We start from the raw sequence: 13,937 nt of genomic DNA, 5'->3' as shown, positions 1-13,937 counted from the left end.
CTTTTTTTCTTCCTGCTTTTCCTTCTTATTTCTTCCTTTATTTCCTTTTTGTGTAGTAGCGCTTTTATTCTTGGCGTTTTGTTTTTTACAGGTTTTTCTCTTTCGAGCTCCGCTCCCAGCTGGGACGGGGCGTAGAGGCCAGCCTACAGTGTTTATACTGGGTACGACAAACTTCAAAAAATGCATTCGATGTGGATCTAAGATCCCCCCCCCCAATACTCATACCGAGTATCTTTTGTGCCTGGGGGAATCCCACATTGTCGAGACCTGTCTTCATTGTCAGCGGTTTATGAAGCAGGCTCGAAAGAATAGGGCTCCTTGCCTACGCTCAGCCCTGTGGGACTTGGCTCTCCGTTCTTCAGAAGCCTTATCGTTGAAGCGGTCTGTGAAGATGGCCTCTTCTGCACAGTTGGAGAATTCGCAAACCGCTCCCATAGAAGTTGTAAGTCCAGTCTCGGTACCGGTTTTTGCATCTCCGGTTGTCGATCCTTCAGTCGCTAGTGCTTCGGTACGTTCTGAGGACTTGCCTCAACATACTCTGCCTACAGTTCCGGTTCCTTCTCTGACTGCTTCGATTTCGAAGCCCAAGAACAAGAAGAAAGCAAAGTTGCCTCGGGATTTGCCAGCGGGTCAACACCTCCCTCTGATCCCAAAGAAAAAAAACTGCGTCAGTTCCGGCATCGGAGGTACCAATGACCAATAAGCCTAGTTGAACTCAGCTAGTGCTTCAGCCCCACCGGTACTGAAGTCCTCGGTTTCCTTTTGGCCTGGCTCACCACAGGCTAGGGACTCTATCGCTGTGGTTGATCATACCCCTACGAACAGAGAACTGTCAGTGGCAACTGACGGACCTGGATATGCTTCTTCTGAGGAGGAGGTGTGCTCCCCGGACAAGCCCGCTGAAGACGTGTCGTGGCTGCCTAGGCATCTTTCATCTCCTCGATGCCGACAGGAACATCTTCCACCTAGGGATCGCAGTTCCCATTGGGACTCGGAAGACCGCTCCTCTGAGTATAGACAGGATTGAGACTGGGATCGTCGTGAGCAAGTGTATTCGGATCAATACTGTATTACTGGAGCGACATTCCCTTTTGTTTTTGTTTTGGTTTGTTTTGTTTTAAATAATAATTTATTTATTTTTATTACAAAGAAGAAGGAGATTCCATCTCTTGAAATCAAAGCATACAAAGTTTTATGCCAAGAGTCAACAGTCAGAATAAAGTAAAAAGAGAAATAAAAAAAATAACAAGAAAGACAACTTCCACCAACTGGATAGACGTTCCCCTTTGGAGGAGGTTGAACCAACTTCTTATAGTGCTTGGTGCTGGGACTCAGGGACATATGGACGTCACCAAGTGGACTATCGTTCAGATTACTCGGACTATGCTAAGCCGCATTACGACGCTGGATATCTAGAGGACCTGCATAGGGGAGACCCAAAAGTGTTCGGGGATGGCGCGCGCCCCCCTCACACTCGAAGGGGAGGCCTCACTCACAATCCCCGCAGCGATCTTCCTGAGATCGGCCGGAGCGATGTGAGTCTCACTCTGTGACTCCAGTGACGCAACAGCCTTCACTACCTGTCCAAGTGCTGCCAGCGGAGCCTATCACCTCGGTACCAGATGTCGTGGGAAACAAGTCACAGTCCCCTGCAATGTCGATGGCCTTGGGCCAGGACTGTTTAGCACTTCCCGAATCGGATTATGAAAGCGATCCTAGTTCTCTGGGGACAGAAGCTGTCTCTCCGGGATCATTCCCTTTGGACATTCAGTCGGATTACAAGCCTGTTTCTTCGTCGGAGGATGACAAACAGTACTCTGCATGTGTGGCCCGTATGGCTTCCGTTCTGGGAGTGAGCCTCGGTATGCAGAAAGGTGAGTTGGATCCTTTGTTCAGCCTCATTGATGTGGAGGCTGAGGTACCGGCCACGTTACCCCTTAAATATGCATTGTTGGGGGTCATGCAGGGTCATTGGAAGAAGCCTGCGACCCTCTCACAACCCAATAGACGCTTGGAGAACTTCTATAGGGTGCAACCACAGGATGATATAGCCTGTGAACCATCCACCCCATGCCTAACTAATTCTATTGTCGTCGAGGCATCTCTGCAGAAGACCAGGGGTCATAGCCAGTCAATGCCGGGTGACAAGGAGGGCAGAAAGTTGGACTCGTTCGGGAGGAGGCTTTATTCGGCCTCACCTCTCCACTTATGGGTGACCAACTATCAGGCCCCCAACGCCCGCTATAATCATTTCTTGTGGGAGAAAGTGGCTCCCTTTCTGGATCTCTTGCCACAAGGCAAGCATGATCCAGCTAAAGCATTCTTCTGCAAGGCTATACAGGTGGCTGAACAGGAGCTTTACTCGGCCAGACACTTGGTAGAGTGCACAGCCAAGGTGATGGCCATGTCCGTGGCTCTCAGGAGACATGCCTGGCTGCATTTGTCTGGCCTGTGCTAGGGTTGAGAACCCTCTATTTGAGGACTCTAGCCACTTTGCGGAGCAAACGGACGGCACACTCCAAAAAGTACGGAAGCCGAGGAGTACTATGAGATCCATGTCTTACTCCTGTCCGATCGCCAAGCCACAGAAGCCTTCTCGTTGGTCCCCTTATCAACTGCAGAAGGCCCCATCTCAACAGCACCCTGTGTCAGAACATTTTTTTCGGGGCAACAAGTTTCAGTCCAGACAAGTCGGGCTTTCAGCCTAGTAAGCCACCTTTTCAGAAACAACGCCCAAACACTTTCCAAAAGAAGCAGTAACTCAGAGCATTGTCGGACTCGCCTGGCCCTGTTTTTGGCGAGTTGGGGCATGGTGACCATGGACCAGTATGTCCTTATGATCATACGTTTGAGCTGTGCCCTAGTGTTCTATGGGGCACGACCTTTGTCTGGGGTCGTGACGACTCCAAGTAATCTGGAGTTGGACCCGGAGGTCTCTGCTCTCCTGTCCAAGGATGCAATAGAGAGTGTTGCCAATCTGGAGAGCCCCGATTTCTATTCTCAATACTTTATTGTGCCGAAACTGAATAGGGGTCAGCATCCTATACTGGACCTCAGGGCCCTGAACAGGCACCTAGTGTACAAGTGTTTTCGTATGCTGTCCATACAAAATATACTGGCTATCCTAGAAAAGGACATGTGGATGGTCTCCCTAGACTTGAAGGACACGTATTATCATGTCTCGATATGTCCTTAGCATCGGCGCTTCCAGATTTGGGGGATCCCCTATCAGTTCAAAGCCTTGCCATTTGGTCTCATCATGGCGCCGAGGGTTTTTACAAAATGTCTGGCCCTAGTGGTGGCTTTCCTGCAGGAATAAGGGTTGCAGGTACTCCCATATCTAGATGATGGCTCATCCTAGCGAGTACCAGACAAGCGGTCCTGGAACCCTCGAGATGGTTGTGGATACTCTGCAGTTTCTGGGTTTCCAGATCAATTTTGAGAAATCTCAGCTGGAACTGACCCGCAGGATTCAATTCATAAAGCTGATCTTTGATAGGGCCTTGGAGAAGGTCTTCCTCCCGTATGCCATCTGAATGTTGGCACCCATTTCCAAGCTCCTCGCTCACAATGGGTGATTATGACCGACGTGTCAGAGCTCAGTTGGGGGCACACTTGGACAGTTTTCGCCTAAGCGGACATTGGTCCCCCAGGGAAAGGACCCGGCACATCAACTATTTGGAGTTGTTGGCCATATTCAACACACTCAACGGGTTCTTGCACGTGATTGCGGGCAGCTCAGTGGCGATCCAAATGGACAATACGATGGCAAAAGCCTCTGTCAATTGGCAGGGCAGCACATCTTCAAGGAGCCTTCTGCTCCTAGCACTGGACCTGTGGCACTGGTGTGTGGCACATGCGGTGTCGCCTCATGCGGTCTACATTCAGGATTCCCTGAATGTCCAGGCGGACACATTGAGTCTGATGACGATGATCTCCCATGAGTGGACCTCGGTCCTCAGTGTGATCAGGGATCTGTTTGTACAATGGGGAGTTCCGACTCTAGACCTCTTGGGTTCCCAGGACAATGCTCCAGGGGAGGGGAAGGTGAGGGCTCTCTAGGAGATGCCTTCGTCTTATCCTGGACGGGCCCTATGCTGTACATGTTTCCCCCATTCAATCTCATTCTGAGAGTGCTGCACAAATTGAGAGAGGATCAGGCCAGGGCTATCCTGATAGCCCCTTGGTGGCCCAGGAGGCCTTGGTTTCCAGCCCTGTGGTGACTGGCGTAGCCTGGATGCGCTTCCCTGCCCTATGGGGCCTGCTATCACAGGAGGTGGGACGGGTGCTCCACTGGGATGTTCGGCCCCTGCACCTGACGCTTGGAAGGTCTTGCCGACTTCCCCTTGAAACTTAAGGGCATCCTGCTAGCGGCCAAGAAGCAGTCTACAAGGAAATCCTATGGCCACAAATGGACTCGCTTCCTCTCATTCGCTTCTCTGCATGGGTTTAATGCATCTGACTCCTCTGTGTAGGATGTCTATTCATATCTGCTCTCCTTTGGGCTAAAACTTTTGTCCCTTAAGGTCCATTTGGCCGTCGTTGTGGCTCATTCCCTGACAACCCGGGTTTCTTGGTTTAAGGACCTGTTAGTTAAGTTTTCTGAAAGGGTTGTCCCATGTTTATCCAGACAACCCTGTTATGCCTCTGGCCTGGGACCTGTCTGTGGTTTTGTCCAGTTTGTTATGGCCTCCCTTTGAGCCATTGGCTTCAACTGAACCCCATCTCCTTACCTGGAAGGTCACTTTTCTGGTGGCCATCACCTCCACTAGGAGCGTGAGTGAATTGCGTGCCCTGAGGGTTGATCTGCCATATCTTCAGTTTCACAAGGACAAGGTTGTGCTCAGGCCAGATGTCCAGTTCCTTCCCAAAGAGGTCTCTATGTCTCACCATTCGCTGCCACTTACTTTGCTTATGTTTTTCCAGAACCCTTCCTCCGATGCAGAATGCAGGTTACATCGTTTGGACATTAGAAGGGCACTATCCTCCTATGTCCAGAGGTCTGCTGAGTGGAGAAAAACTCCTTCCCTGTTTGTTCTCTATGATGGGCCATGTAAAGGTCTCCAGGTTTGGCCCAATCCATGTCTAGATGGATAGTCTCCACAATTGAACTTGGCTATCAGTTGGCTCATAAACAGTTGCGCACTCAGTTAGGTCTGTGGCGGCCTCTGTTGCCCTTGATTGGGCAGTCCCTTGGATGCGATCTGCCCGGAAGCTACTTGGGCTTTGCCCCACTTGTTTATCCATTATGATGCTATTGATGCCAGGGCACGGAATGGTGCTGTATTTGGCCGGAGTGTCCTGCCATCCCTTTTCATTCGATGTACTTGTCTCTGAAATACATAATTCTGGCAGATGACATATTGTTTCTGTTTTCCCCTCCTCCTTGGGTGGTAGCTTGTTATGCAACCATTTGTGTAAAAGACAGAGACCACGTCGAAGAACTACAGATTGCTTACCTGTAACGTTGGTTCTTCTAGTGATTCTTCTGGTGGTCATCTGTACTTTTACATGCCCTCCCGTCCTCCCTGCGGGGTCTACTGAAGCTTGACTCCATGACTGAGAGGATGAGGAGTGGCACAGCCGCATATAGCGGCTGGGGGCAGGGTTCCCGTCCAAAGCAGGAGAATTGAGCTTGTTAGGTTCTGACGAGCTTGTTCGGTTCCACCCAGAGTCAGAGTCATCCATCAAGTATCATGACTGAATGGGGATTTGAACTCTGGTCTCCCGAGTTCAAATATATTTTGTAAATTTAGTTTGTATTTGTCTTATACAGCAAGACAATCTCATCAGTATTTGTATCAGCTTTAGTTTACTTCTTCTTCTCCTAAAAACATGCATGGAAATTTAGTGATTTATTAATTTCACTAGTGGGCCCGGGCACAGAGCATCTGTGCCTCAAGCGGGCCCGCCGCCGCCGCCGCCTCTGGCCTCCCCACGGCCAGGCCAGGCCAGGCCCACCGCCGCCGCCGTCTCGGGCCTCCCTGTGCCCGGCCCGCCTCCCCGCGGCCGGGCTCGCCGCCGCCGGCCTCCCCGCAGCAGGGCCGGGCCCGCCGCTGCCACATGGCCCGCTGCCTTGCCTCCGCGGCCGGGCCGGGCCCGCAAGCCGCCGGCTCGGCTCCGCCTGGGCCCGCTGCCGCCTCGCCCGGCCGGGCCCGCCACCTCGGCTCCGCGGCCACCATGGCCGCCCACACTCCTGGCCCGCTGGTTCTCCTGGGTTGTGCCGCCAGGACCAATCAGGCGCCCCTGCAGCCCAGCCAATCAGCTGGGCTGCCGGGACGCATTTCTCCTGGGCACACCCAGGAGAAATATATATATATATGTAGATGTATAGTTTATTCAGATGTCTTTCATGTGCTTTCAAAAAGTCCACTCACAATCCACATGGATTTCATTTTAGGAGCATTCTCATTTGCTGAGTCTATTTAATAGTATGAAGTAAATCAAGACTGATGTAGTAGTAATAGTGGCAATGGTAATGCATAAATGTGCTCAGTAATGTAAATTAACATTCAGCAGGTGCAGAGGAAAGTTTTTATTGTGTAAAGGAATGCTTCTGATTCTCAAACTGCAGACTGTGCGGTGGCCCTGTTACCTTCAAAGAATGCTAAATATGGTTCCTGTTAGTGCTTTATAGAGGCTGTTCTCACACACAGCCTAACCCAGGCTAGGGATGCCCAGCCTGAGTTAGGTGGCACATGAGAACCAACTCGGGTTCCCAGATGTGGCCTTTTACCCTAGATTTGCAACTATTTTAAACCCCTGCAACTATTTCTATGCTGGAGGGAGTTCCAGCGATCCTGCTGCAAGCTCTGAGTGGCTCAAATTGCTCAGTGGCCATTACCTGTGAGTAGGCCCATTGCAAACAATGGGCTTACCTGTGTGTAACATTTGCTGTAGGGTGACAGGAGGAGCTCATTTGTATGCTGCTGCTTTGCTGGCAATTCCCATCTCATTTCCCCAGCCAAGTGTTTCTTGCAGCAGTCTGCCTCCTTGTTTTCTCTGTGACTCACTGAGACTGTCCCAGTGGCCCCAAGGAGGGACCTCTTCTTCTGTGTTGTGTGTGTCTCTGTCGCTCTACAGCTGCAGTGCACAGCCAACAAGCTTCCTCCAGGTCAGGAAACTTATGCTTCCTCTATATCAGGGCTGCTCAACTTCGGCCCTCCTGCAGATGTTGGCTTACAACTCCCATAATCCCTGGCTATTGGCCACTGTGGCTGGGGATTGTGGGAGTTGTAGTCCAAAAACATCTGGGGGCCTAAGTTGAGCAGGCCTGCTCTATATGCAACACTGTGGAGGGGAGGCTACTGTTGAACTGTAGAGAATGGGTGCATTCCCCCTTGCTCGCCCCAAAATGGTATAAAAATGCACCATTTGCCCCATGGGATTCTGTGATCCAGAGGTTACTGGTATCTGAACTGTGTGGAAAGGGTTTTGTTGTGGTTTCCCTCCCTCTTGAAGATGAAAAGAAAATGTACCATTTGTCCCATAGGATTCTGTCATCCAGTTTGAGGAAGGTTGCAGTTTGAACTGTGTGGGAAAAGGGGTGTGTGAGAGTTGTATTTATTCTCAAATTATTCTATTTTTAGTGAAGCATGCATATATTATACCAATTAGCATATGTAAATTTTATACAATTTTTAAATACAAAATGGAGACATTTTAGAGAATTCTTAGGTGAACAGCACCAACTATTTCCACACTTACAGTGACAGATTTCGACTATTTTCACCACCTGGACCTGGCAACTTGAGAATTGCCTCTAGAAACTCTGTGGAATCGAGCCTGATCCTGGTGGCTCAGTGCCTTGTAGCCTGTCTTTTTAGCCCAGCTGCTTGCCAAGGTTAAGGGAGAGAGTGCTCCCTTTAACCCAGGCTACTTGCTACTGCTTCCAGCCCGACCACACACCAAGAAGGGCGCTTAGAGCAATGTGTAGTTGGCCATCATGGTGTATGTAATAATAATTACATAATTATAGGAGCAGCACTGGTCATGTAGGCACGCAGCTTGCATGCCTGTGGGGCTGCCTTTCCCCCCACCCGCCTGCCCATGTGTATGTGCAGTTGTGTGAACAGCCCTATATAGAGAAATCCTCAAATGCATTAAGGTCTAATTAAGCTTATCGTTTGACCCTGAAGTTAGTAACTGTCCTATAATAATGAACTGAATTATTGCCAGTATACTATTTTTTGACCTCTCCTTTTTACATGGCATGTATGGGGTAGTACCTGTTTTGAACTTACTTTGTTGCATTCACAATTTCATCTATATTTCTTTCAGACAGCTCTGAATTTGTATTATCTCACTATCATCGGCCAGAGCCTTTCGATGGTTTCACTTTTGATTTCTCTTGGAATATTCACCTATTTTAAGTAAGTGTAATTACTATTCACAACTGGTGCCCATTTCTTTTGGTTGCATCTCTATATATAATTCTGTAATTAGCAACATTTCTTATCCTACATGAAGGAATGAATTGTAGCAAGAAGGCATCAGGTATTATGTTAACTGGAATAACATGCACTCAGTGTGACTGGCATTACTCAGAGAAGAAAGTGGGGCCATTCTATCTTGCAGAAGTCTAAGGCCAAAGATCTCCTGACAAAATGGCAGAAATTTGGCAATGCATATATGAACAATAATTTCTTGATGCGGTGACTAGATCTGCAGTTGCTCCAATATATGTTCTTATGTTTATGGTTCAGAAGCTTCCAGGAAATAGTAACTTGTAGTGGCTTCAGCTTCTTAGATCCAGATAGTTGTGCATATCTACCTTCAAGGTGGCAGAAGCCCTAGGAAAAAAAAGCTAATTTAATCCCTTGAAAGGATGAAGTGTTGAGTTAGTCTGGCCTCTACTTTGCCCACTTCTCCTGTAATATATGAACAAGCTCTTGCTATTACAAATCCTGTGAATATCTGATATCCTTCAGCGCAAGGGTGTTGAGCTACACTGTTTTCCAGTCTCTTAAAGTAACACAGTCAAAAGTTCTGTATAAAACTAGAGTATTTCTCCTTTGCAAAAATGTTTTTGAAGAAAATGTTCAAGTCTCTGTGATTAACTGTCAGTTATGGCTCTCATATTTTTTTTAATTAGCCTTTTCTGATGCATTCAAATTTAATACTAACTTACATTGTGACATGAGGAATTTTCCCCCCAGTTCATCCATGAGTGAACAGCAGCTTGATTTGTTAACAACATATCTTTGATTTTCCCTTACAGTTGTAGTCACTAATATATTATTACTGTGTTACACACTAAACTGATGTTACTAGACAGAATAACATGCCAGCATGGGGGAGTATTGCTGTAACTCCTGCAAGATGAATTATGTTCTTCATAATCTGTTCCAGCCAATACATCTGTACAGGAACTATCCACATGATACAGCCTCCAGCACACATAATTGTGAAGGGGATGCACCAAGAGCATGCCTGTTGAGATGTTCCCAAAGGACATCCTGACAGGTGTGCTCTTGGCACATCTATCTATCTATCTATCTATCTATCTATCTATCTGTCTGTCTGTCTGTCTGTCTGTCTGTCTGTCTGTCTATCTATCTATCTACCTATCTATCTAATTCTCTAAGGCATACACGTGGCTAATCCCGTGCATGGCACATCTCACAAGAGTTTGCGAGCAGAAGCACCATGGTGATTGGGCAGTGGGGATTCCATATGCAGACAGGGAGGAGGGGCCTGTGGCAGTGAGGGAGTGGGGATTCCATATGCAGATCGGGAGGAGGAGCCTATGATGGTTAAGATCAGTTGGAATGCAACTGTTACTGGTCAGAAGATGTTGTTTGTTCGATTTCTATACCGCCCTTCCAAAAATGGCTTAGGGCGGTTTACACAGAGAAATAACAAACAAATTAGATGGAACCCTGACTCCAAAGGGCGCACAATCTAAAAAGAAATGTGAGACAGATACCAGCAACAGTCACTGGAGGTATTGTGCTGGGGGTGGATAGGCCAGTTACTCTCTACCCCTGCTATATAAAGAGAATCACCACGGTAAAAGGTGCCTCTTTGCCAAGTTAGCAGGGGTTAGGGTTAGTTGTTGATTGTAGAAGAGAGAAATCTATCTATCTATCTATCTATCTATCTATCTATCTATCTATCTATCTATCTAAAAGGATAGTGGCCAGGGGTCTGTGAGGAGGGGGGTCATGAGGGAGGAAAGATCCCCTTCAGGAGAAGGAGGCTGCCATTCTGTGAATTACATGAGGAAACTAGATGAACAAGATCTGTTAACACAGGAAAGGAGAGAGAGCTAGAGGAAGGAAGGAAAAAGGGAAGGGCAAGTGGAAGAGAGAGAAAAAGAAGGGAGGAGAAGAGAAAAAGAAGAAAGGGCTAGGGACAGGCCTGAGTCTGTCAGCAGCCTGAAGGGAACGGGCGACCATAGTGGCACCTATTGGCAGCAAAGAAGGACCCAGTCAACCACTGCTGCTGTTTGGGGCTACCAAGGCCACTGGTGGAGGGAGGCAAGGGATGGGCCTGGGCCTGTTAGCAGCCTGAGGCAAACAAGCAGACATGGCGGTGGCAGCAGCACCTGGTCAATCTGCTGCTCCTTTGGGGAGGAGCAGGAGTGGGGCTTGGGTGAGGGTGGGGAGGTCTCTGGATTAGAAGGCTGCATCTTGGCCAATAGCCACCAGCAACGCTGCAGCCACGACCAAGAGGAGTAAAGGGGGTGGAGTAAAGGGATGGAGGAGTGTCCAAGTGGGGCGAGGGGATGGAAGCAACCAGATGGAGGAGGAGGAGCAGGAGTGTGTTTATTGAATTGTGTTGTATTGTAGACCAGGAGAGGAGAACTAGTCTTGTGGTAGCAAGCATGACTTGTCCCCTTAGCTATGCAGGGTCTGCCTTGGTTGCATATGAAGAAGTGTGAGTACTGTAAGATATTCCCCTCAGGGGATGGAGCCACTCTGGGAAGAGCAGAAGGTTTCAAGTTCCCTCCCTGGCTTCCCCAAGATAGGGCTGAGAGAGATTCCTGCTGCAACCTTGGAGAAGACAATACTGTGTCAGTACTTCACAACTGTGAAGACAATACAGAGCTAGATAGACCAATGGTCTGACTCCGTGTATGGCAGCTTCCTATGTTCCTATGAGTGCAGCTCAGGTGGAGGGGGAGAGATCTCTAAGGTGAGGGAGGCTGCATCAGGGGGTGAGGGGAGCAATCAAGTACTAGCGCTCAGATGCTCTGCATGGGTTAAGCTAGTTCCCTTCAGAGTCCCGTGAGCCAGGGGCTGTTTTGTTCAAACCAGCCCATTGTCAGCTTGATGGAGGAGCTAATTTTCCTGAGACCTACGTTAGTCATATGTTAAATAAAATAAAATAAAATAAAATTAGGAGAAGCCTAGGAGGAATCTGTCAACATCTGGGTCTGCATATTCTTGGCAGAAACAGGTTACTGACAGGATCAGGAACATGAACTTTGAGATAATCTGCTAATAGCAGGATTCTAAAATCACAAAGTCGAAACAAAGAGTTGAAAACAGAGAGACATGTGAAAAGGCAGTCCAGGCATGAAGTCAACAGAGGCTGGTACAGGAGAATCCATCCATAGAGGTCTAATGCAGGAAGAGAGAAAGCTGATGAGGCAGGTGCAATCATAAGGAACCTTACTGGCTAGGTTAGACAGAAAGCAGGATGCCTGTTGCATGAAGGATTAAAAGAGAGCTCCATACACCATGATGGCCAACTACACATTGCTTAGATTGACCTGGAAACTCATATCAAGCCAATGCCACCATATGATAGTGTGTGTTTGTTTTGTATCAACATTTTTATTAATGGCAACATTTAACTAGGGATGAGCACGAACCGGTCCGGAGACCATGATAGAGGCCTCTGAACCAGTTCGAACGTGGCCTGGTCTGGCAGTCCGGCGCTGGCAGGGGGGGGTTCTTTAAGGGCGGGGAGGTTGCACTTACCCCTCCCTCTGCTTTTCCCCCCACCGGCGCTCTGTTCTTTGGCAATGATTTTGGGGCGGCAGCATTCCTCCTTGCCGACCCTGCCCCTGTTGTTTGCCGGAAAAAGCAGAAGTAGCTATTGTGCGTAGGCCCGCCAGGCACATCGCACATTTAACATCAGCTTAAACATTTAACATCAGCTTTCCTCTCTCACCCCCAGTGATAATCAAGAACAATGTGGATGGGTCTCCTTCTCCACCCCAGAATGTTATGTGCTATCGCCTCATTATCAGCAACAAAAGAGGAACATATCAACTTTAGTGTGCTCACAACAAGTTAACAAGTACATTAATCAGAACGCTGATAGTTACTGAGGACTATTTTGGTTACTCCAGAGAGCTTAACTTTTTCTGTTTAGGACTGATTAAGAGAATTGATCATTTTCCCTCAAGGCATCAGGAAGGGATATCCCTTTCACTATGAACTGTTATGTGGGAGAAAGGTTTTTCTCCACCTTCTGGCTCTACAGCTCTCTTCAGGGTTGCTTAGTGCATGAGTGCATGAGTTTGCTTGCTTCTTAACTCCCCATTTGCAGCAGTTGGACCATTTCAGGGCTGCAAGCAGCCACCAAAGCACTCTACGGAACATTTTCATATTGATGTGGGGTTTCTGAGGGCACTATGGACTAGGGATGTGCACAAATCGATTTTTTTAATTTAATTTGTGCCCAAAACAAATCACCTCTGATTTGTTCTGTGTCTAAATCTACCCTCCACCAGCACCCTAGATTCAATTTGTATTTGCTTCTACTCGATTCGGATTCGGATTGATTTTGACCACTTAACAAGGTCCTAGGGGCACCAAATCTGGGCGGTAGGTAGGTCCCTATGGGTGCCCCTTACCCACCCAACTTTCAAGGCAGTGGGACACTTGGTTGACTTTTAATGATCGGTTTATTATTATTTTACTGATTTTGAACATTTCCGCCATAGGAAACAATGGGGATTCAAAGTTGCCATATCTTAACCCCCAGCTTTTAGTTAAAAAAGAAATAAATAACTAAGCTCTAGCCCTTGTAGAAGTGGAGTTATGGAGCAAAATGTGCAGTAATTATTTTTCAAGTCTTTGGATTCTTTGGTGTATAATAATGTTTCCCCATAATGAATCCCTATGAGGATTCATTGCACACCTTCATTTATTAAGTTCATTTTGACTGTCACTGGACAGTGGCAACTGTCAACTGCCATGTGCCAACTACACACACACCCCTGCAAGGCAGTGGGGTACTCATTTTAATTTTTAGGAATATTGAAATGTTTAGATTATTTGGTGTCTAATAACTTTTCCTCATAAGGAGTCCTTATGAGGATTCATTATATACCTTTATTTCTTCTGTTCATTTTGATTATCATTGAACGGTGCTGTCAATTGCCATGTGTTAATTACCGCCCACGCACACACTAGGGTACTCAGTTTATTTTTTAGGAATTTTTGAAGTGTTTAGATCCTTTGGTGTCTTCATTACACACCTTCATTTCTTCTGTTCATTTTGACCCCACTGCTTTGTAGGTGGGGGTGCAGAATTAGTGGCATCTCATGTTCCAACTACCCCCCAACTAACAAGCCACTGGGTACTTAGTGTATATTTTAGGGATTTTTGAGGTATTTAGACTCTGGTGTGTAATGAATCCTCATAGGGATTCATTATGAGGAAAGGTTATAAGACACCAAAGAGCCTAAATACTTGAAAAAAATCCTAGAACATAAACTGAGTCGTACCCCACTGCCATGCGGGTGGGAGTGGGGTGTAGTTGGCACATGGCAGTTGACAGTTGGCACTGTCGAAAAGAGAATCAAAATGAATGGAAGAAATGAAGGTGTGTAATCAATCCTCAAAGGGATTCATTGAAGGAAAGTTATCAAAGAATCCAAACACTTGAAAAACAATGACTGCACATTTTGTTCCATAACTCCACTTCTACAAGGGCTAGAGCTTAGCTTTTTAAAAAAGAAAGAAAGAAAGCTGGG

The 13,937-nt window shown here is 47.4% G+C and overlaps 1 protein-coding gene across 8 annotated transcripts in view; it reads left to right on the top strand.

Moving 5' to 3' along the window:
• The window catches only part of CALCRL (calcitonin receptor like receptor), a 126,550-nt gene that overhangs the window by 82,994 nt on the left and 29,619 nt on the right, over nucleotides 1-13,937 (top strand). For all 8 annotated transcript variants that reach the window (XM_053272313.1, XM_053272343.1, XM_053272333.1 and 5 more), the window contains one exon: nucleotides 8,281-8,372. In XM_053272313.1, coding sequence (XP_053128288.1) covers nucleotides 8,281-8,372 — 92 coding nt within the window. The remainder of the gene's footprint in view (nucleotides 1-8,280; nucleotides 8,373-13,937) is intronic.

This window comes from Hemicordylus capensis, chromosome 1, assembly GCF_027244095.1.
Source record: "Hemicordylus capensis ecotype Gifberg chromosome 1, rHemCap1.1.pri, whole genome shotgun sequence".
Lineage (NCBI taxonomy): Eukaryota > Metazoa > Chordata > Lepidosauria > Squamata > Cordylidae > Hemicordylus > Hemicordylus capensis.
Note: the sequence above shows the minus strand (reverse complement) of the source record. Positions and strands in the feature narration are given on the sequence as shown.